The sequence below is a fragment of the Crinia signifera genome, chromosome 5 (genome assembly GCF_055691185.1).
Source record: "Crinia signifera chromosome 5, ASM5569118v1, whole genome shotgun sequence".
Classification (NCBI taxonomy): domain Eukaryota; kingdom Metazoa; phylum Chordata; class Amphibia; order Anura; family Myobatrachidae; genus Crinia; species Crinia signifera.
In genome coordinates this window covers 154555082-154578517 of record NC_139221.1, presented here as the reverse complement: position 1 = coordinate 154578517, position 23436 = coordinate 154555082, and the positions used below count along the sequence as shown (strand labels likewise).

The 23436-nt window shown below is 43.0% G+C and overlaps 1 protein-coding gene and 1 long non-coding RNA gene across 4 annotated transcripts in view; one reads left to right on the top strand and one right to left on the bottom strand.

Moving 5' to 3' along the window:
- The window catches only part of ADCY1 (adenylate cyclase 1), a 333354-nt gene extending 312142 nt beyond the window's left edge, over positions 1 to 21212 (bottom strand). For all 3 annotated transcript variants that reach the window (XR_014474925.1, XM_083188127.1, XM_083188128.1), the window contains exon 1: positions 20104 to 21212. Coding sequence is in view for 2 of the 3 variants with exons in the window: in XM_083188127.1 (XP_083044253.1) it covers positions 20104 to 20712 (609 nt within the window). In the remaining variant the exon portion in view is untranslated. The remainder of the gene's footprint in view (positions 1 to 20103) is intronic.
- LOC146080645 (uncharacterized) overlaps positions 20090 to 23436 on the top strand; it is a 54070-nt gene continuing 50723 nt past the window's right edge. Inside the window, exon 1 of the long non-coding RNA XR_014474926.1 lies at positions 20090 to 20347. This is a non-coding gene — a long non-coding RNA (uncharacterized LOC146080645). The remainder of the gene's footprint in view (positions 20348 to 23436) is intronic.

The window sequence follows — 23436 nt, the reverse complement described above, 5'->3', positions numbered from 1 at the left end:
AGCCCAAAGCGTGGCGAGTGGACACAGATTACTTTACATGTATTCCGTGTTCCCTCGCAGGGCTCGCTGCGCTCGCCACGCTTCGGGCACGGTGGTTTGCTGCACTCGCCACACTATCTAATATCAACTCCACACCGACGTGGATAGTGGGGGTATGAAAAGGTCAGAGGACGCGTACTGTCGCCCCTCGCGGGGCTCGCTGCACACACCACGATTCGGGATGGCATGGATACTGGGGTTACATCTCATTGTAAGCACCCATCACATGTCATGGCATGGGTGCTTGTACAATGAAATATCACATTGCATTGCATGCCATTTGCTGGCATGCGATCCTATGTGATATTTCATTGTACAAGCACTCCTGTGCATTTAACATGGAGATTGCATCGCTTCGCACATCATTCATAACGGTACGCAATGCCCTGTGATGGGCACCGTGCTAGGAAACAAGTACCCCCAAAGTTACACATAACTCACTGAATTATATAGATAGTGCTCCCAACTAGTCTACAAACATTGACCAACCATAACCAGTCTACGAACATTGACCAGTCATAACCAGTCTACGAACAGTCTACAATGCAGTGAATTTGCATAGGTCCAGCTTAGCCAGTGAGTCAGAGTAATGCAGCCCACACACGCACCGATTCCAGCGTGTGTTGTGGGCTTAACTAGCACACACAGCATCGTATGCCTTGTGCATACGATGTGCATGCGATGCGATGCTGTGCTAGAAAAAGCTAGTACAAAAAGTATGTGCAGCACATACTTTTTGTACTGTACGATGAGGTGCCGCGGGAGCGCGCACCCCATCGTACAGCATCGCACCGCCGGCATCGGCGCGTGTGTGGGCTGCATCAGACTCACAAGATTCAGACGCCTGCCGTATACATAAACAGTGATCCACGGTGTGCCTCATCTCAGTTCAGCAGCAACAGGGGTACTGTAGTTTTCTGCAGTGGAGGCTGAGCAGTACAAATTGTGAGCTGTCTTATCCCCTATTGCAGGGCTCCAGGGATAGAGCCAATTAAATATGCAGTTGCAGCAGGTGCGCTGTAGAGGTCTATTGGAAGAGCAAAAGTTACCAAAAACACACAGGTGCTGCTGTACATGCATGTGCACCTTCGGGGCTTTGATCCTGGAGATAGGCGTCTCCATTGCCTCTCAGAGTTATGCCCCTGGCAGGTAACTACAATACTATTAAGAAATATTGTTCATACAGATAGAACGATACCCAACAAATAAAATTTTATTTTTTTTAAAGTATCCCAAGATAAACAATCAAAGGTAGTATAGACCTTTCACACTATAACAAAAGTATCCACTTACACTGTTAGCTGGAAAGAAGCAGTTAATACAGATGTCACTATGGGCCTTATTTTGGTTCATTCTTTCTGACAAAATCCTTCTTAGATGGACAAAACCATCGCCCTTATTCTAATTCGGACGGTACGGCCCGCGTGCGGCCGTACCGCCGATGTTTTTATTCTGCACATGCGCAGAGGTCAATCTGCGCATGTGCAGCCCCCTTCGCCGCAGACGTATTTCGTCCGCCGCAAAGGGGGCGTATAGGGGCGTGAGGGGCTTCATACCCTCATTTCCCTATGTGTACGCCCCGCGTTTCATGGGCGTTCCCATGCAAACGCGGGGCGTATGCATGGTAATGAGGGTATGACGCAACTCATGGGGGCGGAAAGCTGACGTCGCCGGATGTCAGCTCTCAGCCCCCATACAAGCTAGCACACGGACGATTGTCCGTGTGCTCTCAGCTTGCGGGAGCTGCTGGGGCGTGCGGACCTGCCTTCGATGGTCGACGACCATCGAATGCAGGGGGCAGCTCCCACCATGGTGGAGGCGTACGCCTCCACCATTTTTATGCGGATCGCCAGCCGTCCGTGTACGGACGGCCGTGGCGTTCCGTCTCGTGGGCGGGGATTGGTTTGTGCGGCCAGAGCACCGTGTGCGGCTCTGGCCGCACCAACCAGAATAAGGGCCCATGTGCACTGCAGGGGGGGCAGATGTAACATGTGCAGAGAGAATTAGATTTGGGTGAGTTATTTTGTTTCTGTGCAGGGAAAATACTGACTGCTTTATTTTTACACTGCAATATAGATCTCACTTTGAAGTAAAACCCCACCCAAATCTAATTCTCTCTGCACATGTTACATCTGCCCCACCTGCAGTGCACATGGTTTTGCCCATCTAAGAAGGATTTTGTCAGAAAGAATGAACCAAAATAAGGCCCTATGTCAGAAATGTTTAGCTTATGTGATAAGCTTGTCCATTATATAACCTAATTAGTGTAACAGCAGTAGATATGTAAGCATTTATTTAGGCAGATGGCTTCATGTTTCTCAAGTACCACACAAATATAAGACTATGCCAAAAGCAGTCAAAAAAGGTCACTTGGAATAATGTTATAGGGAATAAATAATAATGTTCACGTACTGGGAATTTATAATGAAGTCCATTTGCCAGCAATTTTTTTGTATAAATGCATGTACTGTAATCAGTTCCTTAGCTGTTCTTTTATTAAATCGTTCAAAGTTAAAGCACTTCCAGTACCTTATTATAGAAATTGTGGTACATATTGTACTTTGGAGTCACAGGGCACCTGGATTTCCCAGTCACAATGTGACAAAGAATTTTAGCTGCTGTCTAAAGCTATACATTGGTTGTTCCATATCCGCATAGAATCACCAAGTTTGCATGTACAGTATACTTTGTATGAGGAAACTTGCCAGAGAAATAGTAAACTAAAAATACCTTTATGATCCCCAGTATACAGTAAATCACCATACTGTGCAAAGCTAGTAGAGTTTTGGTGAGTTACAAGTAACCATATGCAACAGAAGACATTATAGACACCAAAAACAATGTTAAAAATGCATGATGCCAGCAGCAATAGCCAGAAAGTTTGACACACTGTAGTAATACACCAGACAAATTCACCACACAAAAGAAGTGTCACTTGCCTGGCACGGGTGTGGTATGGCGGCCTGACAATTGGGATACCAACATTCAGTATACCGACATCTGAATCCCAACTGCCAGTGCTCCGACAGGGGGGCGAGTGCAAAGAAGCCCCTTGAGGGCTCGCTGCGCTCACCACACTGTGGGCTAGATAGCTAGCTTCACTCGCCACATGTTCTGTTCTCCCTCTATGGGGGTCATTGATCCCCACAAGGGAGAATAGCCTCTATCAGTCGGGATCTCAACTCTTTTAAACAGTCAGGATTCTTATGTCAGAATACTGACCATTAGAATCCTGACTGTCGGGCAGTCATCCGGCACAACTCTCAAATAAATAATAATGTATCACAAGCAATGATAAACCTTCGCTAGTTCATCAGCCTAATCAGAGGGTATTGAACCTGAGCTGATATTTCAGAAATATCAGCACTCCTTGACAGTTCTCGGTCAAAATAACATTCAACCTATTCAATCTCAGTGCCGATTTTTCGACTGTAGGAAAAATTGGCGCTATCAGAAAACACGTGGATCGGCAAAAAACTCGCCAATCCATGTTTTAGTTGAAAATGCATCCATTTTCGATTATATTCCATGGATGCAGATTCTACTTTAAACAAAATGGCCGCATTAAATAGGCTTATCCGGATATTTCGGGTATCTGAAAAGTTAACTAGATTAATTCACAAAATACCTCTTTATTTATCCATACTGTGTGTACTAAATTAATTATTAGAGTGAGGGGATAACAGAACTGTATTAAATGACAAATCATTTATGTGGCAGATTTTCTACTTGAGCTTCCTGCTTCTGTGACCTCCAGTGCTGTAAAGTGAGCTGCCGTTTTACTGCACCGGGGGTCATAGGAGCAGCAGGGAGCCCAAATGAGCAGCAGCCCTCAACATTTCCAATTATAAGTATGGGATTCTGCTTACTGCTAAAATATGACAGAGAAGGGTTTGGAGCAGTTTTCTGAGCGATCTAGTTTGTATATCCTATAATGATATTGAGCATACGCGCCACATTGGGAACCCCAGTACTAAGCCTTTAAGAGAGATAACGTTGATGTAGATAAATTACCAGCAAATCAGCTCCTAGCAGCCACATTACAGGTTCTGGGTCAGATTCAGAAAAGCAAAAAAATCCAGTAATTTTGTGTCTGGAACACACCGTGAGCCTAATTCAAGTTAATTTGGAATGGGGTGAATTTGGCCCGTTTGGGGGTCTGCCCATGCACAAGCGCATATTTGCACATGTGCAGACACCATCAACTAATGGCCCCAGTGAATTACACCCCCAAATGTAAATCTCTCTGCACATGTTACATCGGCTCAACCTGTACAGCATCACGGCTTTGCCCAATTGTTTGCAAATCTGAATTCGGGCCTCTGATCGACTAGTATTTTATCTTCATCCACTATATCTCCTTGGAAGCCTTAGTAAATACACCCCCATTGGTTGCATCGAGACCTACTCTACCTACTTAGACCAGTTCAAAAATACAGTGACATTGGTGTATATAACTTCTGTGCATATCCTTCCCATCACCCTTACTGTTTCTGTACCGCTAAACCTTGAAAAGACAAATATAATAAATATAAAAAACTAGGAAACATTTCTAAACCAAATACATTTAAATTAATTGAAAATACATTCACCTTTTGTACATACACAGCATTACTGCAACATTATTTAAGAGTAATATCCTCATACAGTATTTCCAATGCAAAGTAAGGCTAATAGAATATGTATAATAATTTAATTCTAATAGAAAAATGAAAATCCCTGAAGAAATGTATGGAATACGTTCTAGAAAACTGCAGGTGTGTTACATACTGTAAATGGAATATCAACATAAAATACATGCTAGCCAGGAGTATTAAAAGTGATCTTTGATCTGCTTCTAGACCCTGGATGAGATTATAGGCACCCAGCTGGTTCAGTTTACTGAACAATGTAACACTTGTAAAATCATTACAGAAATCTAGTTCAAAGACTGTGAGGCCTATTTAAGCAGGATCGCATATACAATGTGATCTGGGTGGATTATTACTGCCTAGGATCGCATTGGTAAAAACACTGCCGCACTGACTTAGGTAAAAACAAAATTGAGCAAATTAGGCCTTATGAAAGAGTTGTTGCAGTAATGTGACAAGTAACATAGTGATATGGCCAATGAGGAGGCTCAGCTTGCCAGCAGAAAACATCAGCAAATTAGGAGTTATAGCGCAGGAAGAACTGATCAAATATCAAAATATGCTAGTTGAACAGATGGAACTGATTTAATAAACTCAAAACTGTTGGATTATTTCAGGGTCTTGGCAGAATCACATTACCCAGGCACAGCAGGACTTTCAAACAGCAATTGATTCTAAGATCTAGAAGACAACTGTCATCAAAAACATTAACCCAACAGCACTCCAACGTCTTCAGCGATGAACTCTGCTCTTTACTTCTCTACCAATTAACTAAAATGTTGTCCTTACTCATAACTACTTCTTGGCTATTTATACCATCCACACCCTAAATGCCCCGCAGACAATCAGGGCATTAACCAACAGGCTGATTAGGCTGCAGCCTGGAGAGCTGGGTCCTGGTCAGAGGCGGATTTAGGTGTGAGGGCACCCATAGGCACAATAACGCCCCCCCCCCCCCCCCCCCAGCCTAAATGTATTGTTTATTGATAAGTTATAAGCTCTCATTTGATAATAGCCAATTTAATAAAAAATCCACTGACACCATGTCTATTATGAAAATATATAGTTATTACGTAGGACAGTTTACAGGGGCAGTATCTGCATGTCCTATCCATTTAGACTCTACTCAAGATGGAATAAGGTACAGTACAGTGAAAATATTTTGCAGTTAATGGTACATTTCATGCTGAGAGTACTATCACAAGCATCCAAGTGCCACCCTTAAACATGTGCCGCCCCTAGGCATGTGCCTTGTGTGCCTAATGGGAAATTCATCACTGGTCCTGGTGGGGTGCAGCACCAGTACAATAGTTTGCACTGGCATGGGAGCGCAATGGAGTTGGGGTAGTGCAGGGTCTTGTGAGATCTCCTCTCAAAACTGTGGTCCTTATTCTAGTTCACTCTTGGAGGCAAATTCCTTCTTAGCTGGACAAAACAATGTACTCTGCAGTGGGGAAGATGTAACAGGTGCAGATAGAATTAGATTTGGGTGAGATATATTGGGTGAGATTTAATAGAATGAGAGATTCCGAAAGTGAGAGATTTGGTAAGAAATCTCCAGTTTTTTTAAAGCGGCAATCATTTACATTGCTAAACCAGTTTAATTTTGCTGTGTAAATGATTGCCTCTTTAAAAAAAACTGGAGATTTCTCACAAAATCTCTCACTTTCTGAATCTCTCATCCTATTAAATCTCACCCTTTGTTTCTGTGCAGAGTAAATACTGACTGCTTTATTTTTACACTGCAATATAGATCTCACTTTGAAGAAAAACCCCATCCAAATCTAATTCTCTCTGCACATGTTAGATCTGCTCCACCTGCAGTGCACATGGTTTTGTCCAGCTAAGAAGGAATATGCCTCTAAGAGTGAACTAGAATAAGGCCCTGTGAGAGTAGAGGTGCCTGCTGGGATTGCCAGTGTCACCGAGGCAGGGATTGGCAGTGCAGCTAATGCTGTGATTAATGCCGCTGCCAGCACTACTAGGGCAGTAAGTAACAATAAGAATGGAGCTGAGGCCCGAGATTGTTTCAGATTTTTAGCTGAATATAAGTGAAAAACTTGGTGGTGGGGAAGGGGGGGCAGCCACTTGTATATTCACCTAGGGTGGCTGGAACCCTTAAGCAGGCCCTGTAGACAATAATATATCTCAGTATAATTATTAAAATCTTCAGCTTTATTAAAACATAGAATTTCAATTAACAATGAGTTATAATTAGGAGAATTTACTAAAAATTCACATTGAAAAATGACTTTTTCAATTGCCGCACCATATTTGTAGATATCATTCTGTATAAAGGTTGAAATTGTCCCTGTAAAATATCTCTGCACATGCGCTATGTTCCACCTTCCCAGCAAGGGTTAATTGATTAATGTTCAATGGCAGAGATCCTGCTAAAATCAAGGGCATGTATTATTTATTAACTGGCCCGACTCTTTTACAGGGTAAGTCACTGGTGTAAAGGCCCCATACACTATTTTGATCCCTATTTTCGCTCGATTCTTACGAATGAGAAATTGGGCGAAATCACATTGTGTTTGACATCCAAATCGACCTGATGCTTGGTCCCGTGCGCATTGGGTTGAACGTCAGACATACTGCACATGTTTAGCCATGTATCACATCCGACTTCCCGTTAACTCCCTCCAGCAGCTCCCTGGGAGTCCAATTTATCCCATGTAAAAAATGGCACATCAAGTGCTAAGTCGGATGTAGCCCTCCCGGCGAGCTGCCAGGGGAGTTCAAGGGAAAACTGGTCCACCTTGTGCCTGAGACAAGTCGGAACAGTGTATGGGGCATATAGTGTAGGGAGAAGCACTTTGGCTTATAGATTTATCTCACCTACTGTAGGTGGCTAGGAGACAAATTTGAGCATTACAGACTAGACACTATAACAGCATAACAGTGGTAGTGCTGAATGGAGAAACACTTGAATTGTTCTATCGGGGCCGCCAGAGTGCACAACACTTAAATCTCCCCTTCCCACACGCATAGAGGTAAGGAGGTAAGGAGCAGTGTTAGCCTTATTATATAGGATAATATAAAGTCCTTTGAATAGTACTTCATACAAGAGAATTCAAGTAGTTCAGGCTTATGCAAAAACAGTTCAGAACTGTCCAATTCCCTATAATAAAACTTAATAGCTTTTATATGTTACATTGGATGGTGAAGGTAAGAACAAGTTTGTTATTTAAAATAGAACAAATCTTTTAAATGAGAGGACTAGTAAGAGGAGAAAAACACACAAACCGCAATGGTAATAGCCAAACTATGGGCCTTATTCTGGTTGATACGGTCCGTTCCGAATTCTTTCGGGGGGGGGGGCGATTTTTAGCTACCTGCCCATGCGCAAGCAACGCAATGCGCATGTGCAATGCAGTGTCTTCACACTCGTTCTCAGCAATACCGTCTACAAATGTCCACCGAACTCCCTCGGAAAATATGGGCGTAATATGGGCGTCATGTGGGCGTACACAAGGGCGCGGTTTCAAAGTGGGCAAAACTGGGCATAAATGTGGGCGTACACGTGGGAGTGCACGAACAATGGTAGGCGTGCATTCGGACCGGACACCCAGTGCAAGCGAACCATCACGGCAGAAATCTGCGGCGTCCATAAGCAAGTTTCAGTTCTCGGAAGGCAATGGTTCATGCGCTAGGCATTTGGATCGCCCAATTAGTATGCCTGCACCTTAAACACTCGCAGCTGACCACAATACAATCCACTCCTCTAGTCATTAGTGATTAATTAAACTCTTTTCACAGGTTCAATTGGAAGCATTGCTGGCTAAATGGGCGATTACAAAATACTAGAACACAGGTAAAGGGGCAACAATGAAGTATTTCAATTTAACATGATGTAAGGGTTAATCTAAAGTGCAAGTAATGTGTTTAAGTGTCAATAAGGAAGTAATTGATTACATTTAAATATATATATATATATATATATATGTTATAAGGTACCCTAATTGGATAAGTGTGTCATGTTGCTGAAGCATGTCTTCCGAATAGATTACTGAGGTTTGCGCAAATACACCAACTCGGTGCGTATAGTCAGCTTCCCGTCCGTTCGGACGCAGTAAGACCGTGCAGATTCTTTGAGTTCCCACCGCACACCCATGTTTGGATGCAGTCTGAAGACACTCCCTCTTCTTAACGAGTCCATCCGAATGGATGTGGACGAGCTGTGGGCGTGTGTTCTTAGAATGTCCACCGTGCGTGGCGTTGGGTCATTTCCGAAAGAACGCGCATCCCAAAGAACCAACCAGAATAAGGCCCTATGCGACAAAGAGGCTGTGTAATAAAGTCAGGTAAAGCATATGTACTTAGGATGGTATTAGCAACAGGGTAACCTACAATAAAGCTGTGTACACATGGGGGCGATAGGGGCTGAAATCGCTGGAAATATGGTCGCTGGCGACCATATTGCCAGTGATGGGAGTGTGCCCCAGCGATAAATCGCCGGCTGCGCGCTCCCATTTTCAGCCCTGTTATAATCGCTGGTTACCTCTGCGAGACCACCGGCAGAGGTTCACTTTCATCAGCGACCATCTCTGGTCACTGATTAAAAGGAGACACTGAGCAATATATGGCTCAGCAATATATTGCTAGCAATATATTGCTGAGCAATATATCTCCCCCCGTGTGTACGGGGCTTAACTGCCAGATAAAATCCTGCCCGAGACAGGGAAAGCCTTTTCACTTAAATAGCCTTTTTTGACCTTACTAAAAAATCCTGATTCAGCTCCAAGGTTTGTTTGTCCAGCAAGGGGCATTCTCGCATGGGGTAATCTCCGCTAATTGGATTGCTCCGGTGCTGCAGTTGGCAGTAAAGTTTAAATAATCCCTTAGAGCCACAGCCCAATATTGACAAACAAAATACAGTAAGTGGTAGATTTACTTAAGCTTTTAAAATGTAAAAATGTTGTTGTTTTGCGGCATACACATGGGCCGACAGATGCCCCGTGCTAAGAGATGTAGGTTAGCACAGATCAGCACACATTGCTGCCACACATGCAATGCACCAGCGATGTGCGCTGAGCAATCTGTGTGGACCAATGTTCTGACCATGCAGATCACATGCAGTATATAATATTATCAGACGATGGTGACACGGGAGACCAAGCATCGTCGTCGGTGGGGAGTATATACACGGAGTGATTCATTCTTAAATTCTAAGCCATCTGGTCACATCTAGAAAAAGCCCTGAAATCGCCCTGTGTGTTTGCCCCTTTAGCCATAGCAACCTGATAATTAATCAGATATTATCAGAAACAGGGCAAGATTTTACTTTCAGAGGAGATTTACATTTACAGTAAACTTTCTTTCAAACAAACATAGCAGCAACACATTTTATTACTTAACTAATAAGCCCGCTCAAAGCAAATGCTTCGAAAGCGAGTCTGCTTCCTTGTGATTGCCTCTCTGTTTGTGCATGTGTGAGAAAGAAAGAGATGTAGTTTCACTCGCAGCCAACCAATGGCAGAGACACACAATCAGACACTAGACATATATATATATATATATATATATATATATATATATATATATATATATACACACACACTCTCAAACGAGAGTACTTTTTTTTCTTTTCTTTTTTTCTACCATACAGTATGTGTGCCAGTTATATCCTACTGGGGCATCCCTCTGAATACAACGTTATAGAAGCATCATGAACACTGAGTAACCTAGCTGGTGTTGTCTGCATGTGACTCTCAGCTTGCATTGGTGACATCGCAATTGAAGTAAGCACCAATCAGTGTAAGGGCTCATGCCAGTCTCTTTTTAGTCTATTACCTGCCAGACAGTATAAGCTACTTACCCAGCTAACATAATGGACATCTTTCTGTAATTTGTTATCTGACAATAAAGGTGTCGCTTATTTTCATGTTTTGCAATGTTTTTCTATGAAAAACTGTGCATAATAGAAAATGTTGTTTGATGAATGCTGGTATCACCACTGACTGTATGCCTCATACATACAGTATCTGCAAAGTTAAACAATTGAATACAAAAATAATAAAGTTTACTCTTAAGAATGTAATTGATTGCAGTTGACTATATGCTTTCCAGCCCTTAAAATAAAAATTGTATAATTTATATAAACCAAGACAAAAAAATATAAAAAATTGAAGTGCTACAAAGTCAAAGCTGCAGAGAGGCATGCATTAAACCAAGGGTGGCCAGTCCAGGTTTTACAACTCACCTTGCTGGTGCACAGTTGTAGTCATTACTAGCTGTCACTAACCCTTTGTCATTAACCCTTTGAGTGCCAACTGAATTTGTCAAAATAGATGTGAAAATTGCCAAGCAAACATTTTTATTCATCATAATGACCTGTAATGGTTACCTTCTATAAATAGGACATATAGGGACAGATTCTCTAAGCTTCAAAAGTGATAAAATGGAGAGTGATAAATAGCTAGCCAATCAGCTCCTACCTGCCATGTCACAGACTGTATTTGAAAAATGTGAGGTAGGAGCTGATTGGCTGGTTGGTTATCACTCTCCGTTTAATCACTTTTGAAGCTTAGAGAATCTGGCCCATAACATTTTTACACACCATTTTTTATTTTAATTTATGTAACAAATGTGACCGATGCTGGCATTTGTAGCTGGAATTTTGCATATCTCTTACAGAGATGTTGGCACTCAAAGGGTCAAACATGCTGCATTCATTCCTATAGATACACAGGTTGCCTGAAAACATGAACTGTTGGTAGATCTTGAGGACAGGAATAAAAGTCTCTGAATGAGGAAAACACTTTTAACATGCCAATGCTCTGCAATAGAATACAGCAAATTAAAATGTATTTTTAGTTTTCCTTGGTGTATTTGATAGGTAATAATGGCCCTTATTCTGATTGACGCGTACTTTACCGCATACTTTCGGATGGCGTCTTTACGGCGTCTGCGCATGCGTGGAGAACGCAACGCGCATGTGCCAGGCCTTGACTCCGTACCAGTTCGGCCAAATCCCGTCCCAAACTGTTCCCCGCAATCAGTCGGGAAATATGGGCGTATTATGGGCGTCATGCGGAATGACACATGGGCGTAGTTTCAAAGTGGGCAAAACGGGGCGGAAACATGGGCGGACACGGGGGAGTACACTTATGTTGGGGGGCGTACATTCGGATACCACTCCGAATGCACGCGATCAAAAAGGGAAGAAATGTGCGGTGTCCACAAGTGTACTATTGCTTTGCGGACACCACTCGTTCATGCGGTAGGCGAACGTACGCCTAATGACTACAAGCATTAACACCTGAACCCAATAGAATCGACTCCTTTACTCATTACTCACTAATAGGACGCTTGTCAGTGCTTTAATTGAAACCATTGCACTTCAATTGCTGTAAGGGTTAATGTGTGCAATGCATGTGTTAGGCATGCTTGTAAGGATATATTGGCATCTAATTGATTCCAATTCCAAATAAGCATTTTTTTATGAGGATAGGTAATTGAATAAGTGGGTCATGTGATGTATTGCAGAAGATACATAATAGTGGGTTGTTTGGCGTAAATACTCCGCTTACGGGCGGTAGCACCGCTTGGCTCCCGTTCGGATGCGGTATTCCCGAGCATAATCTGTAATACTCTGTAATACCGTGCAGAATCTGAGTGTTTCTCCCGCACACGCATGGTTTGTATGTCGTCCGTAAACACGCCCTGTTCTTAAAGAGTGAGTCCGTCCGAATGCGGAGGACCCGTGGGCGTTTCTACGGACGATGGCCGCACGCGGCAGAACACCGTGGCGTGCGGACCGCTCCGTAAGAATGCGGGAATATCCGCACCGATCAGAATAAGGGCCAATGTGCTGTTCCCGGTTTCCCTAACATATTTTGCCTTTGCAATAGGTAAATGCAAAGTAAATAACTTTTTTTTTTTAAAGACTAATGCTGTGTACACACGGGGGAGATATATTGCTCAGCCATATATGGCTGAGCAATATATGGCTGAGCAATATATTGCTCAGTTTCTACTTTACATCAGCGACCAGAGATGGTCGCTGATGAAAAAGAAACTGCCGGGGGGAGCCCGGCAGTGGTAATCAGCTGGTCGCAGGAGCATGTTCCTGCGACCAGCGATCACCACAGGGGCAAAAACGGGAGCGAGCACCCGGCGATATATCGCCGGTGCACACTCCCATTGCGGGCAAGCGCCAATCATTTACATTGCAAAACCAGTTTTATTTTGCAGTGTAAATGATTTTTAAAAAAACTGGAGATTTCTTACCAAATCTCTCACTTTCTGATTCTCTCACCCTATGACATTTCGCCCTAAATGAAATCAGTTACCTAATTCAGACCTGCTTATTACCATAAAATAAAGCAGAAAATGATCAACTGTATGTCTCTGTTAAAATGCAACCTAGCATTTCATAAAGAGCATTTTCATAAGCAGTGAAATCTGAATTACCTTGTGTAATTTGGCATGAGAATGGTGTTCAGTACTTTTGCTGGCCTTTAAATAGCCAGACTGTGATTATTTTCTGTTCTTTAACCAAAACAATATACTATATACTATCAGGAAAACCAAGAATCCCTACATATTACTTCAAAACATTACACCCAAACATCTGGTCACTATCACTGATTTAGTTATTACCTTGCAGTAGCTGCACAAATTTTTGTTCGAAAATAGGTAACATTTTAAAGGTATTCTCAATCTACAATGCCATTAAGGCCCAAATATACTATGTATAAATGATGTGTAGTACAGGTTGACTCTACCATATCTGATATATTTCACAGTGCAAGTGATGTAGTGACAACTTTGCTTTCCGATGGTTCAGTGTACACAAATTTTGTTTTATACACAAAATGATGACAAATATTGTATATAATAGCCTTCAGGCTATGTATAAGGTATATAGGTTGAGTATCCCTTATCGAAAATGCTCAGGACCAGAAGAATTTTGGATAACGGATTATTCCGTATTTTGGAACATTTTATATTTGAATGAGGTATCTTGTGTTATCTTGCATTTATGTTGTATAAGCACATCAAACACATGAAATACACACAAATACATTGTATTTGTGCATGAAACAAGGTTTTAAAAAATGAAACAAAGTTTGTGTACTATCTCAGTCACTGAATTTGAATGCCAAGCAATCATGTCCTTGCACATAGTTAGTGCCAGTTACATGTTATTTCCCCAGTAGTGCCAGTTACAGATGCAGCCAGTAGGTTTTTAGCAAAAAATAAAAGTACATTTTGGAGACTATAGGCTTCAGAATAATTTGGATAATGGATATTTGGATAAGGTATACTCAACTTGTATATGAAACATAATTACATTTCATGTTTAGTCTTGGGCCCCATCCCCTATATATCTCGTTATAGCAAATACTCCAAAATACGGAAACATCCATCATCCAAAATACTTCTGGTCCAAAGCAATTCAGAAATGGGAGACGTTATTACTCACCCACATTTCTGCAGTTGGAGAAGTTCAGTGGTTTTTAACAATGGGCACAAAAGCATTTTTTCTGCTTGTAAGGTAATGAGCAGAAATCGTTGAGAAACTTGGGTTTTGAGCACTTAAACTGCTGTTTGAGCACAGTAACTACAATATTAGACACAGGTAAACCAGGTCTAATGCTGGGTACACACCAAACGATTTGGATTGGATGCAAATCATATGCAAATTGTATGCAAATCAGATCGTAAGATTTGCATACACTTTACATATGATTTACATACGATTTGCATACAATACAATCCCCTCTGTATTCAGATGAATGGATCTTTTACAGATCCTACCTGCAGCAGGTAGGATCGGATTCGGATCAAATTCAGATCCAACCAAACGATTTTGACCAAATCTGCATCCAATCTGCATCCAATCAGTCTGAATTGGATCCAGATTGATGTACCCAGCATAATTGTATAAAACAAGTGCATAAATAATGGGTGCCCAATGACAACTGAATTGCAATTAAGCTTTTCTTAATCAGAAATACTGTAAGCAATATGTAACTTTCAAATGTCATCATGAGTTGCAGCCTCACCACTACTGGACAGTAAGAGGTGCATAAGGCTGCCCAATATAGGAAAATGGGTATTTACTGCGCTGGTAATACGTTAGGACCAGTATAGAAAACAGAATGAAATTGCACAACCCATATAATCATAAATAAATCATTACAGATAGATAAGATGATAAAGATAATAATTATTTTCACTACTAACTACATACGGTACTAGTATAAAGGGTCCTACACACGGGAGGATTTCAGGGGAGGATTTTAAGCGATGTCACTACATTGACTAGAAAATGTCCCTACATTGCTCTGTGTGTAGGGCCACAGCGATAGCGATGCACGGCCCTGCGCATCACTATCGCCTGGTGATAAATATCCAGCATACAGGATAGATCTAGTGAGTTCACCAATCAGGGCCAATGTTCTTACCGGAGAACACTGGCCCTGACAGAACACTCAGCACACATTGCTGACACATCACTGTACAGCGCTGTGTGCTGAGTGATCTTGCAGAGTGATCTACATTGCTCAGATAGCTCAGCAGTGTCGCCTATGTGTAGGTCCCATAACTCTTCATTTGAACAAGCTGACACTAATTGGATGCAACTATTACTAATCTAAAATGTTTAATACTAACCATCTGTCACTGTTACTTTGCATTCGTAGACCTCTACCTGATCATATCTTTCTTTGCTCTGCTATGGAAAAATTGTCTTCTATAGTATATTCTGATGTTTTATTGATTTTTTTTATTGACTGTTTACATTTGTTGTGAGATGTTGTGAATGCATTTAAATATTTTTTTTGTGATCTAATGATTACATATGGTTTAACCCTTTGAGTGCCAACATCTCTGCGAGAGATGCGCAAAATATCCAACAAAAATGCAAAAATCTCTGCGAGACATGCGCAAAATCATAAAAAATGTTGTGTAGAAAAAGATTATATTTCCTCTATAAGGTAAACATTACAGGTCATTATGATGAATGGAAATGTTTACTTGGCAATTTTCACACCAATTTTGACAAATTCACTTAGCCCTCAAAGGGTTAAGGCTGCCCAAAAACTCAGGACAGTGACCGTTATATTAGACTACTGGGAGAAGTAAGATTTTCCAAATATGTGAAAATTGGAAAGTATCTATTCTGTGGAAATGGATTTAAGACCTACAAGAAACCCTTTACTTTATGTTAGTGGGACAAGAATAGAGAGCAGGGATATAAAGCCATTATTGTGGCCTATTGTGTGTCTCTGGCATCCCTGGAATTCACCTTTAGCTCCCTTGCTATGGTATTATGTAAACAAATAGCTGTGCAGCTACTGTATGCCTGCAGCTTGTTAGGGAACACTGTACAGGTGGGTATTCTCCTACCAGAATCTGGGATATTGTCACACACTCTTATACCATTGCCAAGAGTTCATCTTTCATGTACTACTGTATCAAGAACCATCCTTATCAATTTAATCAGGATATAGATAGGGACTAAAACACAAAACAAAAATAACAGGTCATTTTAAATATCTTACAGTTAATCATCTTTTCATACTTTTCATACTATATATATATATTTCAATAGCTGTTGAGTGCTGGCCGGCAGACGAGGATGCTGTCGAGAATGGGGCGCACACGCATCTCGTGCGCCCCATTCTGTGCATGGGGCAGGGTGGCGGGGCTGGTGGACATCGCGCCGGGAGCAGGCTCTAATGAGAGCAGCTCCATCTGTGTGTATATATATATTTATATATATATATATATATATATATATATATATATATATATATATATATATATAGTTACATAGTAGTTAAGGCTGAAAAAAGACTTGCGTCCATCTAGTTCAACCTTGGTTTATTAGCTTAACCCTTGTTTTATGTATTGAATACTGATATTTTATTTCAAAGACAGATTTTTATTCTTATTTTTACCCCTGGATGTTTTTAACCGATAAATGTTTGTCCAACCTTATTTTAAACGTTTTTATTGTGTCAGCCGACACCACCTCACCTGGAAGAGAGTTCCATAGTTTGGTTGCCCTGACTGTAAACAATGTTTCCTTCTAAGGGATCAAAATCTTTTTTCTTCTAATCTAAACTTGTGCCCATATTTATTGACCTATCATTGCATGGAATCAGCAATGATAAAGTGTCAGCTGGCCTATTATGGTACATTCATGACACACTTTTTGCTAATACAAACCAATATCTATCTATAGATAGAAATAGTAAATAGATGTATTAGGTTAGATACATATTTCTTTTTACAAACAATTGCATTTATAGCAGAAACATTGTGTTTCTTATAGTGTGTGCACACGGGGCGATATGGCTTCCGATGTTGCCGATATAGTGAACATCGGAAGCCATATCGCATGCACATTGCATGCTTTTCTAGGGCTTGCGAGCACAATGCGCTGCCGATGTGTGCTCCCGTGTGAGCACAAATTGGCAGTGAAATAGAGAGGGCAGCCAAGACTATATAGTGCAGATCTGCACTATATAGTCTAAATTGTCCCTTAGCATGCATGCCGTGCGATGCGAGTCCCGATATGATCTGATTGTATCGGGACTCGCATCTCACGGCATAACCTGCCGTGTGTACACACCATTAAAATGTTCAGTATTATTTTTTTTATGAAAATACAATGTGCTACAATGTACCAAAACATGAGCTTCTTATTTATTTATCTATATCTTATTTATATTACTTTTACAGTCAATTTACCATTTTGAGTATCCATATAATTGCAAATAGTAACTGGTAAGCATTGGGCCTAGAAGCGTATTCCTGCCATCATTGTGAATGTGATATTACCAGACTACCCACGTTTTATTTACACACTTGTTCTACACAAACAATTAGAAACACATTAAAACTATTGAATGCTTTAGAAATGTATTGAAAAGATATTAGCAATATACAGTACTGTAACGCTGCATTCCAAAATGTGAAATGATGCATTGTTATGATTTATAAGCCCAGAACAAATGGAACCAATCTCAGATTTTGGTCAAATCTTTTTTTTACACACACATGCCAGCATGGAACCAGAGATAGATATTTCATCCTCTTTTTTGTGTCTCTAATATCTTTAAATTGCAAGCAATATATACTTAAATACTCTGCAATCCAAAAAGGCTACTGTTCACATAATCAGAAAAATGCCTTTCTACTCAACCAGATTGTGACCATTACAAATATTGGGTTCATTTATTATCACTGATATTTTGCTCTTTTTAATATTGCTAAACACACAAGGGAAAATGTCCAGCATAAGAATGCCAAGGCCTTATAGTTTCAATATTACATTTTTGTTTCATTTGATATCAACTGAAACATTGCAAAGAAAGTAGTCAAATAGTTTAGGGTACTTATGTAGTATCTGGGCGTCCGATTTAGAAATCGGATCGCATCGCATCGCATGCGACCAAATCGTATGCGATGCGATGGTCAAGATTTTTCCATAGGATTCAATGTTAAAATGGTCTGAGTCCATTTTAACATAGAATTCAATGGGAAAAAGGGGTCCTTTTCCTTTCCCCACTATCCAAGTGGGCATGGAGTTGGATATAAACCTGTGGCGAGCGTAGCGAGCCACCGAGCCCGAAGCGTGGCGAGCGTAGCGAGCCCCGCGAGGGGACACAGAATACTTTTTAAGAAATATGCGTCCGCTCGCCACGCTTCGGGCTCGGTGGCTCGCTGCGCTCGCCACGCTATATAAAATCAACTCTATGCCCACTTGGATAGTGGGGAAATGAACAGGACCTTCTTAACATTGAATCCTATGCAAAATCGCATCGCATCGCATCTGATTGTATGCCTTAAGGTAATGCTGTGTACACACGGTCCGATTTCCTTTCCGATGTTGACGATATAGTCAACATCGGATCGGCATCGGATCAACATCGGATGCAGATCGCAAGGGTTTTAACCCTTGCGATCCCGATCCGATCCCGATGCGCGTTCATGTATCGGAAGCCAGAAAGTCTTGGCTGCCTTGTCTATATAGTGCAGATCTGCACTATATAGTCAAGATAGGATGCAAATCGGATGTGCCTTAAGATCCTATCCACGATCCTATCTGATCAGATCGTGGATAGGATCTTAAGGCACATCTAACGTGTGTACACACCATTAAGGCATACAATCACAAAATCGGACGCCCAGATACTACATAAGTACCTAGTTTAGTAAGGTCATACTGAAGCAGATGTTATATTGTGGTAATGGAAACAAAACTTTTCCTTTAGGTCTGTTAATCTGCAAATTTGACAATCCCCCCTAAATTCACTGACACGCTCCAGTGCAAAATGTTTGTCAGTGGATCTTTTCATCCTAGTGCTGACCATTATGAGACTTCTAATTCCTTAGAATACATGGACTTCTTCTAATTAATGATTCTACGAGCACTACTGTAAGTATCCCCTACACACCTTTTGTACTAAGTGCTGTCTTTGTCCCTCCTTCCTACTGACAGCTATCACCCAGCCTGCTGGTGATGACACAGCCTGATGGTACTGACAGTGTTGACCCAGGCTGCTGGTACTGACAGTGATGACCTAGGTGCTGGTACTGACACATATGACCCAGCCTGCTGGTGATGACCCAGGCTGCTGGTACTGAAAGTGATGACCCAGGTTGCCTTGTACTGAAAGTGATGATCTAGGTCAGTAATTCCCATCCCCCGCAGCCCAAATAGTGCATGTTTTTCAAGTTAACTGGCAGGTGCACAGGTGCACTCATTATTCAAACACATTTTAAAAGATCCACAAGTGGAGCTAATTATTTTACCTGTGATTCTGTGTGGAGACCTGGAAAACGTGCACTGTCTGTGGTAATTTAGGACCAGGGTTGTGAACCACTGACCTAGGTGCTCGTACTGACAATATGGCCCAGACTGCTGGAACTGACAGTGATGACCTAGGTGCTGGTACTGACAGTGATGGCCCATTGCAGTGATGACCTAGGTGCTGGAACTGACAGGTATGACCCAGCTTGGTGGTGATGGCAGTAATGACCTAGGTGCTGGTACTGATAGTGATGACCCATCCTGCTGATGATAGCAGTGATGACCCTAGGTGCTGGTATAGACAGTGATGACCTAGGTGCTGGTACTAACAGTAATGACCCATCCTGCTGGTGATGGCAGTGATGACCCTAGGTGCTGATACTGTCAGTGATGACCTAGGTGCTGATACTGACAGTGATGGCCCATCCTGCTGGTGATGGCAGTGATGACCCTAGGTGCTGATACTGACAGTGATGACCTAGGTGCTTCCTGCTGGTGATGGCAGTGATGACCCATGCTGCTGCTAGAGCAGACTTCTCTGTAACCCTTCGTGCAGTTTACAAACACTAGTAGTAACACTTGTACTGTATACCTTGGTATGCGTATGCGCACAGACAGAAAGCAGCGCTAGGGAAGGCAGAGAGAGAGAGCACTCACCGTTCTCCAGAGCTTGTGCCTTTTAACACTGACAGAGGTGGCTGTGACAATAATGTGAGAAACAGACACCATGAATCCAAACACAATGGCCAGCAGAGTCCTGACCGGCAGCAGGGTATAGGACACAAATGTCACCAGCATCAGCTGCCACATTCCCTGATCTGATGAGATGGGGGGCCCCAAGCCGTAAGGTCCCAGGGAGAACGGGCAACACAGAAAGGAGAAAGTGAAGCTGAAGAGCAAGGTGAGCTTGACGATCTGCTGCAGCTGCGTTACCTGCAGGTATTTAACATTGGTCACAATAAAAAGAGATACAAAGATGATACAGTGCACGGGGTGGGAGCCTTTAGAGATGGTCAGGCTGGGGCCGGACATCAGTTCTACCAGCGCCAGGGTCGCTGTCATTACGATCAGGACGGCGAGAGCCTTCAAGGTCGAGGTCTGCTCCAGCTTGAGGTTGTAATTCTGGAAGAGGGACTCCAGCTCTTTGCAGTCAAACTCGTCTTCGCATGCGATGGCATCCAGCGGGGGGGCGGGGAAGCAGCGGCACTTCTTCCTTCTGGTTTTGACTTTCTGAAACGGTATTTCCTCCATATCAGTGCCATTCATAAACCCGATCTATGAACGTGAGCTCCCTGTCTCCCGCAGCGGCGAGCTGCCAGGCAGTGAGCGGCGTGGGTACCAGCCAGGCTGGCAGCGGCGCTGGGAGATGAAGGTAGATTGCACTGAAGCTATGCACTGCCTGTGAGCGGGCTATATGTGCATGTTACTGCACCTAGAGGGCCAATGCGCTGGCATGGAGAATGGGGAATGCCATAGAAAGGCCATCCATATAATACTAGCAAAAGAAAAAAAATCAATCAACAGGCAAATAAGGCGGCGTACAGTGTGCGGTGCTGGGTGAGCGGCTCATGCTGGCAGGCAGGTGAGAGAAAGAGAGATGGGCAATGCTGTGCTGCTGATGATGATGATGAATGGATACAGCGAGGTAGAAGGAAAGAACGCAGCAACACAGAATCAGCAGTAGGTGGGTAAGCTGGTACATAGACTGGGAAGGTAATCCCCTTCCTACAGCCAGGAGCATGTCACCGAGCTTTGCCTGCCCGGCCGGCGCCTGCGCACTGCTGCTAGGGGAGGTAGGCACGTCGCCACACGCTCCCCAGACTGACAAGCACAACACACACATGTGACAACATGACCACGTTATAGCCAGCTCTCTCCCCCTCCCCTATATATGGTAGAAGACGGGAGGGTGCTTTCATTAGTTACTTTTAGGTATAAAGCGTCGTTTATAGGTGAATAGCCCCGCGGGGGCTACAGCCAGAAACGATAGTGGCCATGCCAAGGCTTACTGAGAGAGGGTACTAATATAAAAGCTTACACAGATGAGGGTACCCGTGCCAGGGCTTAGAGGAGGGTGCCCTGCCCCTGACAAGTCTTACTGAGGGATATTCAGGCCAAGGTGTACTGACTGTGACAGGATTGTACCAATGCCATCATGTATTATTGAGATGTGATTACCCATGCCAAGGCTAGTTGAAAGGAGGTAGATACCCATAAATAAGCTTAATGAGAGGAGAGAAGCCATGCCAAGGCTTAGAGGGGGTACCAATACTAAAGCTTACTGATATGGGGGTACCAATATTGAGGCTTACAGAGAGGAGGGTACTAATATAAAGGCTTACACAGAGGAGAGTACCCATGCAGCTTACTAAGAGGAGAGTACCCATACCAAAGCTTACTGAGAGGAGGATACTGTAGCATTCTGAGAAGAGGGTACCCATACTGAGGCTTACTGGGAGGAGGATACCCATACTGAGGCATACTGAGAGGATGGTACCAATACTGAGGAATACTGAGAGGAGGGTACCGATACTGAGAGGAGGGTACCCATACTGAGGCATACTGAAAAAAGGGTACCCATACTGAGGCATACTGAGAGGAGGGTATTCATAATGAGGCTTTCTGAGAGGAGGTTGCACATAAAGAGGAATTTTGAGAAGAGGGTACCCACACTGAGGCTTACCGAGGGGATGGTACCTATACTGAGGAATATTGAAAGGAGGGTACCAATACTGAGGGGAGAGTACCCATACTGAGGCAAACTGTGAGGAGGTTACGCATACTGAGAGGAGGGTACCCATAATGAGGCTGAGAGGAGGGTGCATATAACAAGGCATTTTGAGAAGAGAGTACCCACACTGAAGCATACTGAGAGGAGAGTACCTATACTGAGGCATACTAAAAGGGGGTGTTTCCATACTAAGGCATACAAAGAGGAGGATACCCATACTGAGGCATACTGAGAGGAGGGTGTCTATACTGAGGCATACTGAGAGGAGGGTACCCATACTGAGGCAAACTGAAAGGAGGGTACCCAAAATGAGGCTTACTGAGAGGAGGGTGCCCATAAAGAGGCATTTTGAGAAGAGGGTACCCACACTGAAAGGAGGGTACCTATACTGAGGCATAATGAAAGGGAGGTACCTATTCTGAGATTTATAGTGAAGAGGTAACCCATACTGAGGCTTACTGAATGGAGGGTACCCATAACCAGACTCGATCCTGTTCCTAGATTGACTACCCTCTTTCTTAGTGGCATTATTTGTCAAAATTGGAGGAGATGGAAAAAAGTGGAAAAAAGACTCTGGCAATATAGCAAAACAGTAAAGGTGTGCAAATTTCTCTGTATTTCTCTGTCGTTCATCCTGGTGACACAGCTAACCATGGGATGTAGGAGGGTCCGCAGGATCAAGGCACCTATGCTAACTTGTTTGAGAGGCAGGCTCCTCCCTTCTGCATCCTAGCATTCCTCAGTTCGTTTTAGGTGCCCACTGGAGTGGGTACTTAGCTGACTGGCTGCGTGCTGCAGCCGATTTTTGTAGAGTAGCTAGGTTTTTTTTATTTTATTCATATTCACCAGTTAGTGCAGGTTTACAGTGTGCAACTTCCAGAGGAAGTTTATTCACACTGAGAGCGCAGCAGAGGCTGACAGAAGCGCATCCTGTCAGCTCTCTGTGTGTAGAGGGACGCTGTCTGACCTCTCTGCACAGCACTTTAACCTCCGGGAAAGGAGGTTTCCTGGGCCCTGAGGTGAGTCCTGAACCGGCTCCCTGCCTAGCTTGGGGGATGGACCCCCGCTATGGCGCCGCCATTTTCAGGGCTTATAGGCAGAAATCGGGATATGGAGTTGATGCCTATTACAGGAGTAGCAAGTGGTCCTGGTCTGAGGGGAGACACTGGAGGTGAGGAGAAACACTTGGTAGAAGCGGCTGAAGGGGGAAAGATGCCAAAAGGCTTCCCTCCCCGCTGAAGCAGAGACTTGTTCTCTTC